This window comes from Lampetra planeri, chromosome 53 (genome assembly GCF_965212315.1).
Source record: "Lampetra planeri chromosome 53, kcLamPlan1.2.h2, whole genome shotgun sequence".
Classification (NCBI taxonomy): domain Eukaryota; kingdom Metazoa; phylum Chordata; class Hyperoartia; order Petromyzontiformes; family Petromyzontidae; genus Lampetra; species Lampetra planeri.
The window spans coordinates 5,336,993-5,355,572 of NC_136159.1; the positions used below are offsets into that span (position 1 = coordinate 5,336,993).

General features: G+C 49.3%; 1 protein-coding gene and 1 long non-coding RNA gene across 2 annotated transcripts in view; one reads left to right on the forward strand and one right to left on the reverse strand.

Moving 5' to 3' along the window:
* The window catches only part of LOC144734821 (disintegrin and metalloproteinase domain-containing protein 10-like), a 40,856-nt gene extending 22,352 nt beyond the window's left edge, over positions 1 to 18,504 (reverse strand). The window contains exons 1-6 of the mRNA XM_078617206.1: positions 16,812 to 18,504; positions 8,655 to 8,805; positions 7,381 to 7,499; positions 6,510 to 6,758; positions 5,296 to 5,555; positions 1,613 to 1,705 (exon numbers count right to left, since the gene is read on the reverse strand). Coding sequence (XP_078473332.1) covers positions 1,613 to 1,705; positions 5,296 to 5,555; positions 6,510 to 6,758; positions 7,381 to 7,499; positions 8,655 to 8,805; positions 16,812 to 16,893 — 954 coding nt within the window. The 5' untranslated portion in view covers positions 16,894 to 18,504. The remainder of the gene's footprint in view (positions 1 to 1,612; positions 1,706 to 5,295; positions 5,556 to 6,509; positions 6,759 to 7,380; positions 7,500 to 8,654; positions 8,806 to 16,811) is intronic.
* Positions 13,156 to 18,580, forward strand: part of LOC144734822 (uncharacterized) — a 40,980-nt gene continuing 35,555 nt past the window's right edge. The window contains exon 1 of the long non-coding RNA XR_013588550.1: positions 13,156 to 13,228. This is a non-coding gene — a long non-coding RNA (uncharacterized LOC144734822). The remainder of the gene's footprint in view (positions 13,229 to 18,580) is intronic.

The following is an 18,580-nucleotide window of genomic DNA, read 5'->3' on the forward strand; positions in this document are numbered from 1 at the left end:
AACCATATCTACCAGTTCCCACGAAGTGACAGAATGTATTCATGTTGGGCGCTAGAGGAATAACTTTACTGGAATTTACAGAGCAAGGTGCAGTTGGCTTTCCCACAATGCACTTACGAGCAATATCTGAACTGGTCCTGACTGGGCAACCACTGAAAAAAACCACTTCCGTAGCACAGAATCAGAATATTTATTTATACTGGAGGAGGAATCCGATGAGCTATGAAGCTCTTTTTCACAGAAGTCCAGTAGGGGCGGGTAAGAACGTTACAACAACAAACAGTACAAAGACACGGCAGTAGTGCAAAGTACGAGAAAGGTAAACAAATCACCCAAACACCTGAACACAAATCAAACTAAACCATCCCCATCCTACCAGGCAAAGCCCACCAAGGTATTTACTTATTTTTCAGAAGCGACCTGGCCACAAATTAAAGCTCAACTAAATGGCGTATCATGTTGAAATGTATAGCCGCCAAAATACCCTAAACGCATATTTCCAAATGTCGAGGGAAAATCGGGAGGACCCGGAGAAAAATTAACACGACCTGCATACCAGGCGGGGAAGATGACATTTCCTAGCCACCGTGGCACCCCTTTAATAAATAAATAAAGTATATAAGTTTAAATTGCATAATCAATTCTCAAGTTTTGGAAAGGCAGTAAAACAACAGCAAAAACAGTCCCAGACCACACCAAGACAACACTCAATGCCCGAAATATACTGGCTGGCTGAATTCACCAAGCCGATCTGGCCAGCGTGGTCATGTACGGTGAGAAAACCCCTGTAGTGTATGTGTGCATGCTGAACTTCTTTCGCACCGTACGTAGCAGCCAACTGTGCTCAGGGGAGGTGATTGTGCCTGCTTTGGTGCCCTCTGAGGCTTCGCTGGCAGGAGGTCACGGGACAGACCTCCCACGCACTGTGGAGTTGACTGAGTTGGGGATGACTGACAGATGGACCCGCCTGTTGCTGGTCAGTGCGTGTTGAAGGAGGGGAGTGAGGTACAGCAGAGAATCATTTCATGGATTTTGCTGCACCTGCCCTCGACTGCCCACAACCTCTAGCCCCCGCATGTAGCGCATCATATATCGTGCATAATATATGTTAAATGCACCAAACTTAATTACGTACAATAGTTCTAGATTTGAAGTTTTCGTGACTGCAATGATCCATACTCTTTGATTCTTTTGGCAAAGTCGCGTAGGTGAAAAATACATATATATATATAAATAAATTGTTTAATTTATTTAATTTAGTAAAAATGAAAATAATAAAATTATTCTATTTTTTTTTTATTTTCACCTACGTGACTTTACCGAAAGAACCAAAGAGTACGTACAATAGTATATACTGTATAAGGTGCCATTGATGTGCATTAAATGCTTTAGAAATACATGACGTAGTCTATAATGTATATCAAAACCACTAACATACATTGCGTGGCAGAATCCCATTAAGCAGCACATTGCACACGTGAATACGGCGTTCCGGTTAGCGTGCAACGTTGAACCAACGTCGGCCCAACGTTGGTGACGTTAGCCCGGGGGAGGGTGGGGTCTGTCATCAAACCGCTGTTGTGAAGCCACGCGCCGCCCTCTCTCAACCCACCCGCACGCGCTTCACCACGAAGCTGATGTCCTTGATGCCGTTGAAGTTGGTCGACTGATAGACCCTCTCCATGCCAACCACATGCACGGAAATCTGCCTCGAGAAAAAACGAGACGGTGGGGTGGGGTTGTAGGGGGGGGGTGAGACAAGACACAGACAAAGATCCCCCATACAGCCTTCAACAGACCGTTGGGGCAAGTGCTGTTAGCGAGCACCTATGAAGGCCGGCACGGCACACGAGGGGGTGGATGGCCAACACCACGCCCGGCCGCCTTTGTCTCCCTGGTGGCGATGTTTACACACCTCACCAGGTACTCATTTGAGGCTGAATCGACCTAGGGGATGCCCAGGACCAGTTCAGATAATCGTCACCGGTGTTGGCCGTGAACGGGAATCGAACTCGGGTCGCCAGGTTCATAGCGCAGCGTGCTAACCGCTGCACCACCGCTCCCCAACGGAAATCTGCCACACACACTCGGCAACGGCAGCGGGGGCTTTTGGCTGGCCATCGAAAAAAAGGCGGTCGCCGCGCTTTCAGATGCGCTTCTGCGGCCGTCTGGAACGCTCTTGCCTCCTATATGAGGAAGCCAGTGGGAGCCATACACTTTTAAATCACCAAGATTGAAAACCATTTTCTTTAGAACTGCTTTCTGTGTTTTATTTTGTTGTCCTTCCCCCCGCACCTCCGATTAGCACGCTTGGCAACGTACGGTGCGAAAGAAGTTCAACATACATACAGATTCGTTCATGGATACGGATTTTTGTTTGAATAAACTGGGGGAGGTTGCGCAAGGGATCAAGATATTCGTACAGAACGGCGAGGAAAACGCAAAGTTTAAACAAGTGCTGTGAATGCACAGAGAGGTAAATTAATGTTTGACGGAAGGACATTTAGCGATTTTAGCGGAAAGCTAAGGGCATTGGAGTCTTTAGCCTGTATATGCGCTGCTACACGGCTCGGCTAACATGCTGATAAAAAAAAAACACGCCAACAATCATTCAGCATTGGTCACGTCAACACAAAGGCTCGTCGGAGGTCATTCAGGCGGTAATTTGCATCTGAATTAAAATTTCTGCGAGCGACAAAGGGACATCGATTCGCAACCAGAGCATCAGCACCGCGCGCGCGCACGCACGCAACCACGCATCGTAAATAGGCAGATGCATGAGATGGCCCGGTGGCTTGATCCCTGCGGTGTTGCTATGTCAGAGACCCTGAACCGGTACCCACGGAGATCCCGGGTTGTGAGCAGCCCCCCCCACCCCCCCCCCCCCGTGAGATGTCGCAACCCAGGAACGAGAGAAGTGTTGTGACCTGCAGTGTTGCGGGCTGAATGGGGAGCGGTGGTGCAGCGGTTAGCACGCGCTGCGCTACAAACCCGGCGTACCCGAGTTTCGATACCCTGCTCACGGCCAACACCATTGACGATTATCTGAACAGGTCCTGAGCCTCTACTCAGCCTCAAGTGAGTACCTGGTGCCATGTGGAGTAAACATTCGGCCTCAATGCAGGCAACCCACCCCCCTCGTGTGCCATTCTGGCCGTCATAGGTGCTTGCTCAACAACACTTGCCCCCAACAGTGTGTAAAGACTATACGGGGAGTCTTTGTATTTTTAATGGTGGTTGAACACAGTGCGGATGAGACAAAACGGTCAGTTCGGTAGACTTAGTCAAGTAACAAAAACATTCTGGAACAAGCGGCGCATTTTGGCACAAGTCTGCCACTCAAAAAGCGCCGTCACCACGTCAACAAAACTAAATAAAAAAACATCAATATAAAAACCAGTTGTGGCTTCGAGTTTTCGTTGTTGTGTGCACGAGTACAGAGACGCGTTTTGAATCATGACCGAGACCTGAATGCGTGCGGAGGAATCCATCGATGAGTGAAGTTCATGGCAACTGTAACCATGGCGCTAGCGATGGAATGAGACGAAGAACAACATCGGGGAAGATTTAACTGCAAATGGACAACTCGTGAATTATAATCACTGAAGGAAAACACCGCATGACGTTGATTTATTTTGATGTAATTGAAGTTGAATTGTTTTTTTTATTTTAATCTGCTTTAATTACTTTGATATATGATGTTTCAATGTTTGGTTGATTATTATTGTCATCTGATAATATAACCCTGTGAATAAACAGCCCGTGTCTGTTTTTCCAAACGCAAGTTTTACTCAAAGTGTCCCTTCACAAACCATCCTACCGTCATTACAATCTTCTCCATTTCCAGAAGGAATTAAGTTGTTAATTTAACTTGTTTTTTTTACTTTAATTTCTATTAACTTGTACCTCAAAACAGGAAGCATTTGGGTTCAATTCCCGACTCGGGTGCCTTTTTGCAAATTATATGAGTGTTTTCTCCCCATGTCCTGCATAAGATTCCTCCGGGTTATTCGGTTTCTTTCCAAAGAAAAACAATCCGTACGATGTTACCGCCGTTGGCCCAAACATCCCAATGCTTAAAAATGACAGTGCAGTAATACCCCCCGGGGTTATATCGGGGATTCATTCCTGAAAGGTGCGACGACGAATACTGAAACGACGTAACATCAGAGGCGTAGCTATGGGGGGGCAGGGGGGTACATATGTCCCCGGGCGCCAAGGTAAAGGGGCGCCAAAATGAGGCTTACAACGTCACATTATAACTTATTGTGGCGGGTGCGGCAGCCTGAAACTACTGCACAAATCTACACCTCAACCTAAAATGTATATATCCCGCCACACACAGCCTACATGTCATATTCTTAGGTTTTTTCGGTAAAGTCACGTAGGTAAAACATCAAAATTAATGAAAATAAAATAAATACATGTCATGTAATTACATTTTGGTTTGTGATTAAACGGGGGGGGGGGGGGGGGCGCCAATTTTATAGTTCGTCCACGGGCGCAAAATATCCTAGCTACGCCACTGTGTAACATCGAAGCGATTTACAGCGGAGTCGGTGGTGGCGGAGGCTGAGAGGCGACGGATAACGAAAAAAGGACGGACGACGCTGTCAGCGACGTAAGTGTGGGGTTTTGCCCGACGCACATCGAGTCGCGGTGTTCACAAAGTGACGACGTATTTGCGAAACTACGAAAACGAGGGGGAGACGTAAATCGGGGTATTATTTGTACCCACAAATCACTCAGTTGGCATGACACACGGCAGCAGCAGCAGCGACATCGCCCCCTGCTGCGAACACTTGGCAAGGGTCATCTTGAATCCTCAAATAAGAATCTTGAGACTCAAGTGTGAATAATTAAGCCTTCCTGGGTTAGAAATCGCTGAATCAAAAAGCAAATAACAACAACGGTGGGTTACCTGCAGAGGTCGCAACCGGGTACCCGATACCCGTACCCTACCCGATACCCGGCTACCCGTACCCGGTCGGGTACGGGTACCCGTTTGCGACCCTGGTGCGGCCGGGTACGGGTAGGCCGTGAGTCACTGGTGAGTCACCGTTTGTCACTCATTTCCCAACGTCTTGTCTCTTCTCACAATTCAAGTTCCTAGAATCAACCCACCCGCGCCTGCAACATGGCTTCATCCCAGAGGTCGCAATCAGGTACCCGATACCCGTACCCTACCCGTACCCAGCCGGGTACGGGTAGGGTACGAGTACGGGTACCCGTTTGCGACCCTGGTGCGGCCGGGTACGGGTAAGGAATCAAAACCCGTTTGCGACCTCTGGTTACCTGTGCGAGGACGGCCTCCTTGTTCTCGTACTTGGCGTAGTAGGTGTGGTCGGCCTGGATGTAGAGAGGACACGTGTTCCGGGGGGCGGTGGACGTCGCTGCCCGCTTGCCACGCTCCGCCGCCGGCCCGGCTCCTGCTCCGTCGCCCGGAGCCGAGTCGGCCAAGTCGGACTCCACGGCCGACTCCTGGAACCTCCGCATGCGCTCGAGCACGGCGTCGTGAGCGCAGCCCGCTCGCGGCCCGTACTTGTGCGGGAACTCTGCAGCAGCAGCGCCAGAGTTTTGGTGGGGGGGGGGGGAGAGGGGGACGCGGCGGCAATGGGAACGCGGGCGACGTGGTCACACGGGAACACGAAGGCATTCATTGGGGGGGGGGGGCATTAAAATATGGGGCATTGGGGCATGGTGATATGGGGAATGGGAACATGGGGGCATGGGGATATGGGACATAGGATAATGGGGGGGGGGCATAGGGATATGTACCCCCCCTTCCAGAGGCATGGAGTTACGGGGACACGGGGGGGGGGGGGCATGGAGACATGAGGATGTGGGGACAAAGGAAAATAGAAATATGGGACGCGTGGAGACGCGGACACAAGCAATTGGTGTGAGTGTTCATGACTCGAGCAGGGACAGCCCAACATATTGACAAGAGAGACATTTCGACGACAGCAATGAGATTGTCGTCATCTTTGGTCTGAAACATCCCTTCGCTCACGGTAGGGGTAACTTGGCACAGGAGAGGGGAGGGATGGTTTCGCGTGAATAAACTCCATGTAGCATATACACACTGAAAAGAAGCCATTCCTACCGGCATTATTCTGCGCGTATATCACGAGCACGGGATTCTAGTAATCTAGTTTATCCCATTAATCAATTCGTCACTACATGTTTATCAAGCACCCAACACTGCAAAGACAAAGATGCCCCGTATACTGTTGGGGCAAGTGCTGTTTAGGAGTAGCACCTATGAAAGCCGGCACGGCACACAAGGGAGTGGGTGGCCAGCACCACGCCCTGCTGCCTACATCTCCCGAGTGGCGATGTTTTACACCCTGCACCAGGTACTCATTTGAGGCTGAGCCCGACCTAGGGTAAGCCCAGGACTGCTTCAAATAATTGTCACTGGAGTTGGTGGCCGTGAACGGGAATCGAACTCGGGTCGCCTGGTTCATAGGGCAGCAAGCTAGCTGCTCCACCACCTACTCACCCACCTACATCATCCTCATGGTAAATGACGGAGTGGAAGGCTGGCAGTGGTGGCGGTGATAGCGGTGACTTCGATGACGACGACGTAGCCGGGAATGGCGATGACCCCGTCGGAGTTGACGGCGATGACGTCGTCCCCATGTCGAGAAGGTAGTGCTCCACTCGCTCCACGTAGAAGGTCCCCCTGCTCGTGCCGATAAAGCCCTCGAAGCGTCCGTCCATCACCGCTCCGTGGCAGAGGCTGCCCTTCTCCCCTGCCCGCGCGCGCACAGAGAGAGATATCGCCGCATGTTGACAACGCAAAGCCCGAGAGGTCAAAGCGCCGAGCCGGCATCGCAGAGATCCTGGGATCAAACCTTAGACTCAGCCACTGGCGATTCAACCGGGTTCTCAAGTGCGGCGAGCTGATGGGCTCAGACTGGTCAACAATGACTGCACAATAACAACAAAAACCCCTGATCACAATTAATTTGGTTTTGCGCTTAATTTGGATAAATTCCACCTCTGAGAATTAAAATAATGAATTGGCTATCATTTGACGACATTCCTGTCACATGCCCAGCAGCTGGGAAAGTGGTGCCCCTTTTCTTGAATAAGGACTGCCAGAGGTAGCTCTGTGACATCTACATCCACGGGGCGTTTTCTCGCACACAGGATTGGGGTCTGTTTTGTGAGATACTGCGTCTGGTGACTTTACATCGATGGCACAATCGGGACAGGTCATTCGGGAAAAATGACAAGCAAAAACCCACGCCTGCCACACCGCCCCTTGGCTCCTCGTGCCCCACTTTGTGACGTCATTCCGCTGTACCCCCACCCCCCCCACGCACCCACCGCTCCCTCCCACGTGAAGAGGCAGTGCCTCCCACGCCTCACCGTGTAGGCTGCCCGTGTAGATGTGCGAGGTGTCGGCTTCCTCCAGACCCTGGGATGTCTGCACCTTGAAGCCATCGCTGAATACTCGGGTGTCCCTCCTCATGCGCAGATCAAAGTGCCTAAAAACACCAAAGACAAAGATCCCCCAGACAGGGCAAGGGCGGTGAGCGAGCACCCACGAAGGACGGAACGGCGCACAAAGGGGTGGGCAGCCTAACACCAAGCCCAGCCACCTTTGTCTCCCCAGTGCTGATGTTTATACACCGCACTGGGTTATCATTTAATGATGAGTCGACCTAGAAGAGGCCTAGCATCGGTTCAAATATTCGCCACTGGTATTGGTTGTGAGCGGGGATTGAACTCCCGGTCGCCGGGTTCGTAGTGCAGTGCGCTAGCCGCTACACTACCGCTCCCCTGAAGACACCGCACATGCTCCTCACTCGGCAACAGTGTCGCTAAGATCGCCAATGCTTCCAAGTTTCTTAGATATATTATTATTGGGTTCCCCTAACGACAAGATTGATCAAAGTGACCCGCGACACATCGAGCGACTGTCTGGGATGAGAATACGACGCAGATTTAGGAGAGATTGCAGGCATAAAGGAGCCATTCTTGTATCTGTTTATTCTGTATAACAGGTGATATATTTACATTTTGACAACATTAGAAGGTCACCTTAGTGACATGTAGTGACTTCAATTTCGTTAAGCAGCTGGCAAAACTGTGCTGCTTAATGAACCCGCCCGGTGGACCCCCACCCGCCCGTTGACCCCGCCCCGTAGACCCCCACCCGCCCCTAGACCCCCACCCGCCCCCTAGACCCCCACCCGCCTCCTAGACCCCCACCCGCCCCCTAGACCCCCACCCGCCTCGTAGACCCCCACCCGCCCCCTAGCCCCCACCCGCCTCGTAGACCCCCACCCGCCCCCTAGCCCCCCACCCGCCCCCTAGACCCCCACCCGCCTCGTAGACCCCCACCCGCCCCCTAGCCCCCACCCGCCCCCGTAGACCCCACCCGCCCCCTACCCCCACTCGCCAAGTACACCCCCACCCGCCCGTTGACCCCCACCGCCCCCGTAGACCCCCACCCGCCCCATAGACCCCCACCCGCCTAGTACACCCCCACCCGCCCGTTGACCCCCACCCCCCCCCCCCGTAGACCCCCACCCGCCTAGTACACCCCCACCCGCCCGTTGACCCCCACCCCCCCGTAGACCCCCACCCGCCTAGTACACCCCCACCCGCCGACCCTCACCTGCCCCACCGACCCTCACCTGCCGTGCGCCTGAAAGGTGAGTGCCAGCTCCTGCTGGAGAGGGGAGATAGCGCGACGGGCACGCGTGTGCTTGGCGTGTAGCTCCTCCGTGCTGTAGCTGAGTCCCTCGTAGTGTCGGATAAAGCGATTCAGGCGGTTTCCATAGGAGGCTAGGAGCAAGGATGGGATGGGTCGGGAAGCAAGATAATAACTTCAGGTTGTGTTTGTTTTTAAACGCATTTTATTTTTGCCCCCTATGTAGGAATCAGCTGAGAGGCTACACGCCAAAGAGTAGTAGTTGTAGTAATATCATATTCGTGTTATCTGGTTTACAAGACGTGCTGGAAAGTAAAACGCTCTCCAAACGTAGTCAATATAGTTATACAGATCGAGTCACACACACACCTACCAGATTATACAAATCTAGTCACACACACCTACCAGATTATACAAATCGAGTCACATACATCTACCAGATTATAGGATGCACCCTGAACCAGAATATGAATCCCTGCAGTCACGAACGCTTTAAATCAAAAACATTTGCTGGACAAGACAAAAGTCTGCCTTAATCCGAATAAGATGATCGTAAAGGGTGAACAGTAGAGGTGCAGCCCTGCAATTTCCTATTCATGCCACTGCTGGCGGAAGGCCCCCAGTAGAGGGAGAGCTCCAAAGAGCCCTTCTAGATTGTATTTGGCCTACCCTTCCACGTGGGCCATGTGAGAGTACTCACATTTTACCCCACCATAAGCTGACCGTGTTATTGATGGACTGCGGTGTGACTATTTCTACTTCTCGGCGGATAGGAGGCGTGGGTGTGGGGGGGAGGTGTAAGCTCCCAGGACGTGAAACGAGACGTGGGACCTCGTGCCGAACAACACGTGAGACACGACCCCAGCGCACACCACAGGGCCATACAGCACACGACCGTGACAACCGACACGCAGTGGAAAACATTTTCCCGTGCCAGAAGATCGAACCGTGCTCCTCTTCTCTCAATGTCACTCCACGGAAGCCTTCATCTCTCCGTGGTTGTTTCAATTTTTGCGCGCGCAAACTTTTTCAGTTTTAACACAATCGGGGTGAAGTTGGGGAAAATTCACAACAACAAAACATTTTATAAAAGGCCTTGCATTAATATTAGGATGCCACTGGAGCCATGCACTTTTAAATCTAGATGTGAAAACTCATTTCTTTAAAACTGCTTTTTTGTGTTTAGTTTGTTGTCCTTCCCCCGCACCTCCGATTTGCACGGTCGACTAAGTAGGGTGCGAAAGAAGTTCAACATACACACGTGCGCAGCTCATATTTTGAAATGCGTAAAACTCCACCAAACAACGCAGCTTATGTGGACCGCTGACCAGCACCCCGCTCTTACTGCCGACAAAGCTCGTGGCTTGAGGGACAGCAGATGTCAGCTGCGTTGCCCATTGTGCACCAACGCGATCACTAACCGTCGTGTCAGCATTCGCTAAGCCTCCCACAAACCACACCCCATGCCCGCTCGTCCCCCGCATCCCAACCCACGATGCTTGATCAATTTGGCACGCTCTGCCCTTGCAGCAGCAGCAGCAGCAGCAACAACAACCCTACCAATCACTCACCACGCGGGCATCCAAAGTCAAGCTCATTGTCACGCCCATAGGTGGCGTCCACTGAGATTTAAAAATGATGATTACAGACCTCGATTGCTGTGCGAATTAAATACAAATCCGAAGCACTTGGTGGCAATATCTTAGTATTAGTATCAGAAAGGCAGGCACAGATGAGTGCTGCTGTTGCTGCTTCTGCTGCTGCTATCCACCCTCCCTTGTCCTGATGAGAGAGTTGTGGGAATCCCTCCAAACTCAGTGGAGAACATTACCCTGTGACGTTGCCTATGGAACAAGAGTCAGGGCAAAGCCACAGGCGCTGCGTGCACCAAATTCCAGCTGCTGGGTTAAGTCTCAGCCTCGTGGAGGGAAGTGGCAGAGTGATTAGTGCAGTGCGCTATGGATCTGGCGACCAGAGTTTGATTGTACCTGCCACGGCTACCATACGTGGTGGCGAGCGATACCCTAACTACCGTGTGACCGGCACTGATCCAGCGTGAAGTATGGTCGAATAACCCCCCGATGAACGACTGGCGTGGCAAGAGCTTAACCCAGCAGTGGATTGTCAAAAAGGGCCTTGAATCATTACTGTTTCGCTATTGATCCTGCAAACCACGGACTTTCTGTGCTGGGGCTGCACCTGCCTTTCGTGTGCCAGGTAGGTGTTTGCCAATGGTCTACACCAAAGTTGTCTTAACTGGAGGCCCGTGGTCCAAATTGTGACCCGCAAAGACGTTTTTTGGCCAAACTCTGGCCTAAAAGCAGACGTTACATTTTTTACGATGTTGGACCATCAGAACAAAACAGAAGATTAGAGGAGCTCTGGTTTTATCAGTGCATATCAGCAAGCAAAGTCATCTCCCCTGTAAAAGATATGCCTGTGACTTTGGGAGTGGGTGGGGGGAGTGATCGAGCGAGCGACCACGCCTGTTGCAGCAGTGCAGTTGTCCCCTGAATGTCAACCTGCCACATCCATCCCCTAAATATAGGAGGGACCAACAACCGACCATCGCACATCACCCATTGCTCCCTCCCGCCCCCTATATATAGCCATGTTGGCGGCCCAGATTGACTGTCCCACTTTAAAAATATCCCACGTCGCTGGCGCACAGGCGACGTTGCAAGGAGACCGACAGAATTCCCTAAGCGCTCGGAACGATGTTTCCCCCCCGGCCTCCTCCCGTTGTAAGAGGCAACGTGAATTGTAATCACGTTTTAGATGCACGCTGGCAAGACAAGTGAATTGGCTTGGGCGGTCAGGGACGTCCATAATCGGGGGTGGGGTTGCGGGGCCCGGGGCAAAAGCAAACCCGTGTATTTCATCTTACACCGTGACGTTTAAGCGCTCCCCCCCCCCCCCAAGTGCGGGGCCCGGGGCAGTCGCCCCGATTCGCTGTGTACCCTTGGCATGGCTCTGTGGGCAAGACCGCATGGTTGGACGGCATTATGGGTGATGGACGAGACCAGCGATGGAAATGGAAACCAAAGGAGATAGCGTGGCCATCGTGGAGATGGAGCGATGAGATCAGTCGATGTGCACGAGTGATATGGATGGTAGCAGCGATGGATCATGAGGGATGGAGGAGGTGCGGTGACGCCTTTATCGAGCACTACATAGGCAGTGTTCTTTCCTGATTTTCAGGGGGGGGGGCACCATCGCCGATAAGACATCATCAGTGTGAGGAGGGCCGCCACATTTTAAACCATTGGGGCTTGACAGCACGGGGGCCGCACGTCAGGGGCCACACTAAAGGCCACCAGGTGCCTTGCAATGAAGAACATTGGCATAGAGGCAATGGCTGATGATGATACACGCATATCTGTCAACCCATACAGTTTACCCCGTATTCTTGTACAGGGTAATTGAGTTTTCAGGTCCATACGGCGTACAGCCGTTTCAATACGGGCAACAAAACCCGTAATTTGTGTCTGTCTGTGTTTCTCCCTTGTGATGGCACTTTGTAGGATGAACGTTGAGATTTATAGGGGCAGGGGGTGACCAATAAGGTCTGAATTGGTCCGTAATAAAGTAGGCACTGATAAAGGGTTGGCAGCTATGTACACTTTCGTGACTGCAGGAATTCATATTCCTTGGTTCTTTGGGTAAAATCACGTGGATAGAAAATGTAAAATCAATTTAATAAAAAAAATATAAGCAAAAAAAACCACGGTGTTTCGGTCGCAACACAAGTGGTATTTTTTCTTTCTCTCTGCCTGATGAAGACCGCTTGTGTCGCGATCGAAACGTCGTGAGTTTTTGCTTTTATTTTTTTTCATAAGAATTTTCTATCTACGTGACCGAAAGAATAGGTATGTACACGTATTGTGTAAACCGTGGCCGAGTGAATAATGTAAACTATAACGATGTTCTGGAAAGGTGAAATTTAACACACCCTTATATCTATACAACTCTATATATATACATACATAGAAGCACGATATAAATCAACGAGTGTATTTATACTTTTTGGTTCTTTCGGTAAAGTCACGAAATTTTCAAATCAAGATTGAGTGTATTTATATTTCCCACAACGAATAAGCAGAAGGCAGGTCGACTTTACATTTCGTATTACACATTAGAAGCTGAACCCATGAACTCAACAATATGCCCAACCCCGGCTGATGTGAGTGTGTTGATTGGTCCAGCGCTTGGCGGGAAATTCGAATACAGCCAATCGGGAGCAAGTGTGAGTTTGTCTGTGACTGTGTGAGGATTTTTTTAAAACCAAAAAATTAAAAGCGCATAACATTTGTGAGACGTTCGTATTCAACTAAGTATTGATTTTAACGTATTTTTAAATGCGAGCGAAATTGATTATTGAAAGTTTGGGGAATCGTTACATCCGGTTTACGACAGGACGATTTGCGACGCACGTTTACGACGTCTATATATAAGGCCAACCAGCGATCGATTTACGGCACAAAATCTTCACCTTCACGAACCATCATCTACCAACGCGACTCTGGACAAAACCCATTCCTGCTGCGGAGGGAGCTGGTAGGAACGTTGGGTTGCTCGGTCAATGGCCTGCAGGGTCAACGGCGGCGTGGTGTATTCCGCAAATATGCCCGACTGTGAGGGCGGGCACAAGCCGGCGTGAGTAGGTTAAACGTTGAGTTTTATAAGGGCACCACGGGGTGACCAGCCCCTCCCCACCCAGCCCCACCCCTCCCACCCCCCACCCAGCCCCACCCTCCCCACCCAGCCCCTCCCCACCCTCCCCAAACTCCCCACCCAGCCCCACCCCTCCCCACCCAGCCCCTCCCACCCCCCACCCTCCCCACCCAGCCCCTCCCTGCACGACGGACACAATAATCCCCTGTGGGCTGGTGTATCCAGGAGGTTCCTACCAGTATAATGTTTTTAAAGCTACATTTAAAAAAATAACTAATTTAAACAGCGATGTCTCCGCTGTGAAACGGAGTGGAAATAATTCGATGAGAGTTTGTTGTGAGCAGAAGAAGAACGAAGACAAGGTAAGAAACAATTATGTTAAGGATTTATTTCAAAAAGTGCCTCGTGTAAATGTTGGTGAATATGTACACTTGACTTTTCTAACATAGCATTAGGAATGGTCAACACGTGTTTGAAAGAAAATCATTTTCCTCAATGTTAGTGTCTGTTAATTTCTTACTCGTAGGAGTTAAAATTTCATGAATTCTAAGCCTTCTACGTGACTTTACCGAAAGAATCATATGGCATGAGTTTAACACGTAGGCTTTCGCGACCAATATCCATAATATAAGAATGGGTTTTGGGGGTTATATTGCGTGAATATAAATTAAAAACCCAAGTGTTAGTTTCAGCTTTATTGGTGAGAATTGAAGCCCAAAGGCCCCCAAAGCCCTCCGCAGGACCTAGGAAATGCGGTCCTGAAAATATTCGGTTTTTATAAAAAAAAAACCGCCTCATTGTCCTCTTATCTCATTGCGGCATTAATATGCACATTCTGTTATATCAGATTCAAATTGCAGTTTCATAATCACGCATGATCTATCCACTGCTGGATAAAGGACTCCCCAAGCCGTCGTCATCATCAGCATCTCTTGGTTACCGCAATGCAAGAATCTTATCTAAATACATTTAAACGTGAATTAAAAAAAAAAGTTTTGGGTCAGATCGCGTAAATATAAATGTGTCATATTCTTGGTTCTTTCGGTAAAGTCACGTAGAAGGGAAATAATAAAATAATAAAAATATAAAACAATACAATTATCACGACTGCAACACAAGCAATCATCATCAGGTGTGAAATCCACAGCAAGAAAAACAACTTTTTTTTCTTTTTCTAATTTTCTTGCTGTGGATTTCACACCTGATGATGATGATTACTTTGTGTTGCAGTCGAAACGTCGTGAGAATTTTAATTGTTTTATATTTATTTTATTATTTCCTTTCTACGTGACTTTACCGAAAGAACGAAGAATATGAATCCATGCAGTCACGAAAGCTTTAAATCAAAATTATAAATGTGTCGTTAAACCCGCCACCACTCGACATTTAGTTAATTCTTTACGAGTACAGCACACTGGTGTGTTGTAGAGTAAACTCGCAACATTTACAATTGTTGTGGGTTGTGTGTTTTTACATTTAAACGATTGGATTTAAAATTAATTCCACAGTTATACTGTATGTATAAACACAAGACAAAGATCATCCGTATCGCCTTAACAGACTGTCGGGGCAAGTGATGTTAGCGAGCACGGCACACGAGGGGGGTGGGTGGTCAGCACCACGCCCGGCCGCCTTTGTCTCCCCAGTGGCAATGTTTACACATCTCACCAGGTACTCATTTGAGGCTGAGTCGACCACACACACACAAATACGCTCCACAGTTTTCCACCATTTATTTTTGTTCAACATTTCACATTTGATTCCCCCACAACTGCACTTGTGTCCTGTGCTCACCACTCACTCGCAAACACTACGCACTTGCAAAACTCACTTTAAAGAAGGGGGGGGGCAGTTTAAAAACGCAGAGTGTGAGGTGTAGGGGGGTGACAAGCGGCAGTGTTAATGTTTAAGCAAACTTTAAACAAACATTAAACGCTCAAAGAGTGAGTAACGGACCGACACACGCAATGCTTCTGCGTATCGTGCATTTCTGCTCTCGCTCTCAACTCCGCGTGTATTGGGGAGGGCTCAGATGCTTCCAACAGAATTGGTCGATTTCTTTTGTATCAACATTGTGCGACTTGACGATTTCATTTCAAGAATTCAACAGTCGAGTGGGATTGTCTGCGAGGTGGTAGGGGGGGGGGCGCCCCTGCCAATGGGGGGCTTGACTCCACAAATGCATTCCATCTCACCACTCTAAACCACTGCATCGATAAGTGCTTTACAGGTACAGCCAATCAGGCCTTGCGCAACTCCCGATAGGAAACCCATTTGTTTATTAGTTCAGGGCCATTACATTAATAACACGAGCCGATTGCGTGCGTGCACGTGTGTTATTTCACAAGCCCGAGTTCCCATCGGCATTCTCAACATCAGCAGGCAGCAAAGCAGCAGCAGCATCATTGCCATCAAGATCCCTTGTACTCGCAAGTGAATTTTCTGCATTCTGGGAACAGGGTATTGAGTGCGTGTGTAGAGTGGACTGGACTATTATGTAAATAATTCATAATCCGCAATGAGCCACCTCCTAAAGTGATGTATGGGAAGGATGCGTATGGTATGCTTGATTTCTTATCTTTCTCCACAATTATAAGCCGATTATGTCTTCTGTATTATACAGTTTTGCCTCGAACTGGATGGAGCCATATCTATCAGAGGGTCGTTGCCTATACAGGCTCTTTGGCCATGGGAGTACAGTTTACCATGGAAGTCCAGTTTACCACAGACATGCGGCCCTTTAAGCACCGTTTCGTGACATTATTTATAAAGGACCATCTCGTATTCACATGCATTGCGGATCTTGAAATAGAGGGGGTGGGGGGTTTACCGAATTCGAATATATGGCTCTTGTTATTTTGGTTACCGACCCCTGGACCTAAGCCCAACCCACAATCGTGTACTCTTGAGTACATAGTGTTATCTTTTTTATTTAGTGTGTAATGTATACGCATGCGAATATCTTGACGATTCACACGGTTATATTGTATTATCATTCACTTATCACGTTTTATTTAATGAAAAATATGAATTATAAATCAAATATACTACACAATTCTACCCCGAAGCAGAAAAGTTAAATTATTGCGAATATAAGCATCCCATTTGTGGGTCTATGCACAAGTAAAATACATGTTTAGTCCATTGGCCTATTGGCTTTTCAGATCAATATTATTTAGCGGTATCGGTTTCAGCAAGCATCGGGTCGGCTGTCAATTTATTACATGTCTATCAAACACTGAACAATACAGTTTAAACCTACTGCAATGCACTATTACGAAAGGGTACTATCACAATAAGCACACGCACACAGGGTTTAACAGACAGCTGTGCTGCCTGAAAAGCAATGCACTTGCAAAACCGTGTCCGTCTTTACAGCGCGACAGCAAAAGCGGCTATGCTGCCGCACAAGCAAAGCAATACAGCACAGGAATTACAATGATGTGGGCTTCCACGCCGCCACTACCTTCAGTCTTCAGGACGCAGGGCAGAAGCAAAAGCAAGCTCCATGGCATCAGCATCATCATCGGCAGCAGCAGCAGCATCATCAGCAGCAAGCGGCCCGGGTTCGTACGGGATAACACAGTCCACACGGCTCCTACCACCGCCACTCCCTCCAGCGGAAAAAAAAGCCCTGGGCAATTCACTCACTCGGGCGTGGACGGTCGGGGGTTGTGGGTTTCGGAGAGTGGGGTTGGGGTTGTTGGGAGGGAGGGAGGGAGGCGTGGGAGGGCGATGGGATGCAGTGCTGGGCTCGGCTGGGCTGGAAACGCTTTGGTGTGCGGCGTAGCTCTTGTTGTTGTTGTTGTCGTCGGCCTATAACTTCTCATTGCTGGGAAAATGCTACGCCTAATTTTCTCCCATTCATCCCTTCGTTGCTCATTCCCAGTAGGTGCCCCAAGAGTTATTTCATTTTGTCTTCCACCTTCTCTTCTGCTCTCGTGATGCGTCCTGCCCATTTCCACTTTTTTAATTTTGGTTTAACATCAGCATTGTTTCCTGTTAGTCTCCTTATATACTGTATATTCACTCATATCGCTTTAACCCACTCCACACTTTTATAGAGAGGTTTTCCCCTTTTTTCTGGCAAAACTGAAACCTTTTACAAGGAATCATATCTGCATTGACCACAATACTTGTGGTTAGAATGCAAAAAAACCCATAATCTGATCATATATGCATTGTCTTTGAAACTGATTAGTCCACACCAGAGACAGCTTTCTTTTGAGCCTAGTCTCAAACCGTGTTAGACCAGAGGACGCCAACAGCTTGAGTAAATGTGTAGCGTTTTTTAAACTTATTAGTTAACCACCATATCTGCAATCTATAAACCAAAACTCGTTAAATGTAGTTTGGCCGCTAAATGTAGCTCACAGGGCGACGGTAGCAACCCCATGGTGGCACGTGGTTGTGGCAAGCTGGCATGAGAGGCCGGGTGGAAATATGCCAGGGAAAGGCTATTTGTAGATGAAGGCAGTTGCCTCAGCAGCGATGAAGTGCGTCAGGGTGAACGTTGTAGCATGCAGGGAAACAAGGTCCCGTACTGCCAAGCTCACAAACCCCGACTGCTAAGCTCACACACACTGTGCATGGTGGAAGACCATCTGTTCAGTGTAACTATCGAGTGTGCGCGCCGTGCGATTGCACCAGGGCCCACAGGCCAGATGGACCCACGCTACAGAGACAGGTGGAGAAATTGGACAGCGTGGAGGGGGACTCCCATTTCATTTCTTGCTCCAGGGCTGATGCCAACCCTGCTGTGCCACTCCACCTGTTAAAATAGAACAACTCGTTCCTTTGTGTGCGTAAACATTTTGCGGTTGGAGATCGGACAGCGATCGTGTGCCAAATCGTGAATGTCTGATCTTGAATTGCCACGCATACATCTCCACAAAATGTTGCCTTCACTTACACAATTCTGGGCATTTGAGCAGAAATTAACCGGAAGCAAACGTGTCGCATTCAATCATCGGGAATTCCCGAGTGCAATTCAATTAATGACCACTGGTTGGTCTGGACCTTAATTTTACCTGGTGCTGTCCATGTGGGCGACGCACAAAATATTTTTGCACCCGTTAAACCACATCCAGTATACTTCTTGCTATGATTGTGGCTACTCGTCACGTGCCGCCCACCGCAGCCGCAGTTCACCGGCAACGCAGAACATAATCGGTGAGAAATGAAACCCTGGGTTGGACGCATCGCTCGCCCACGTCACTCGGAGCCAATGACACT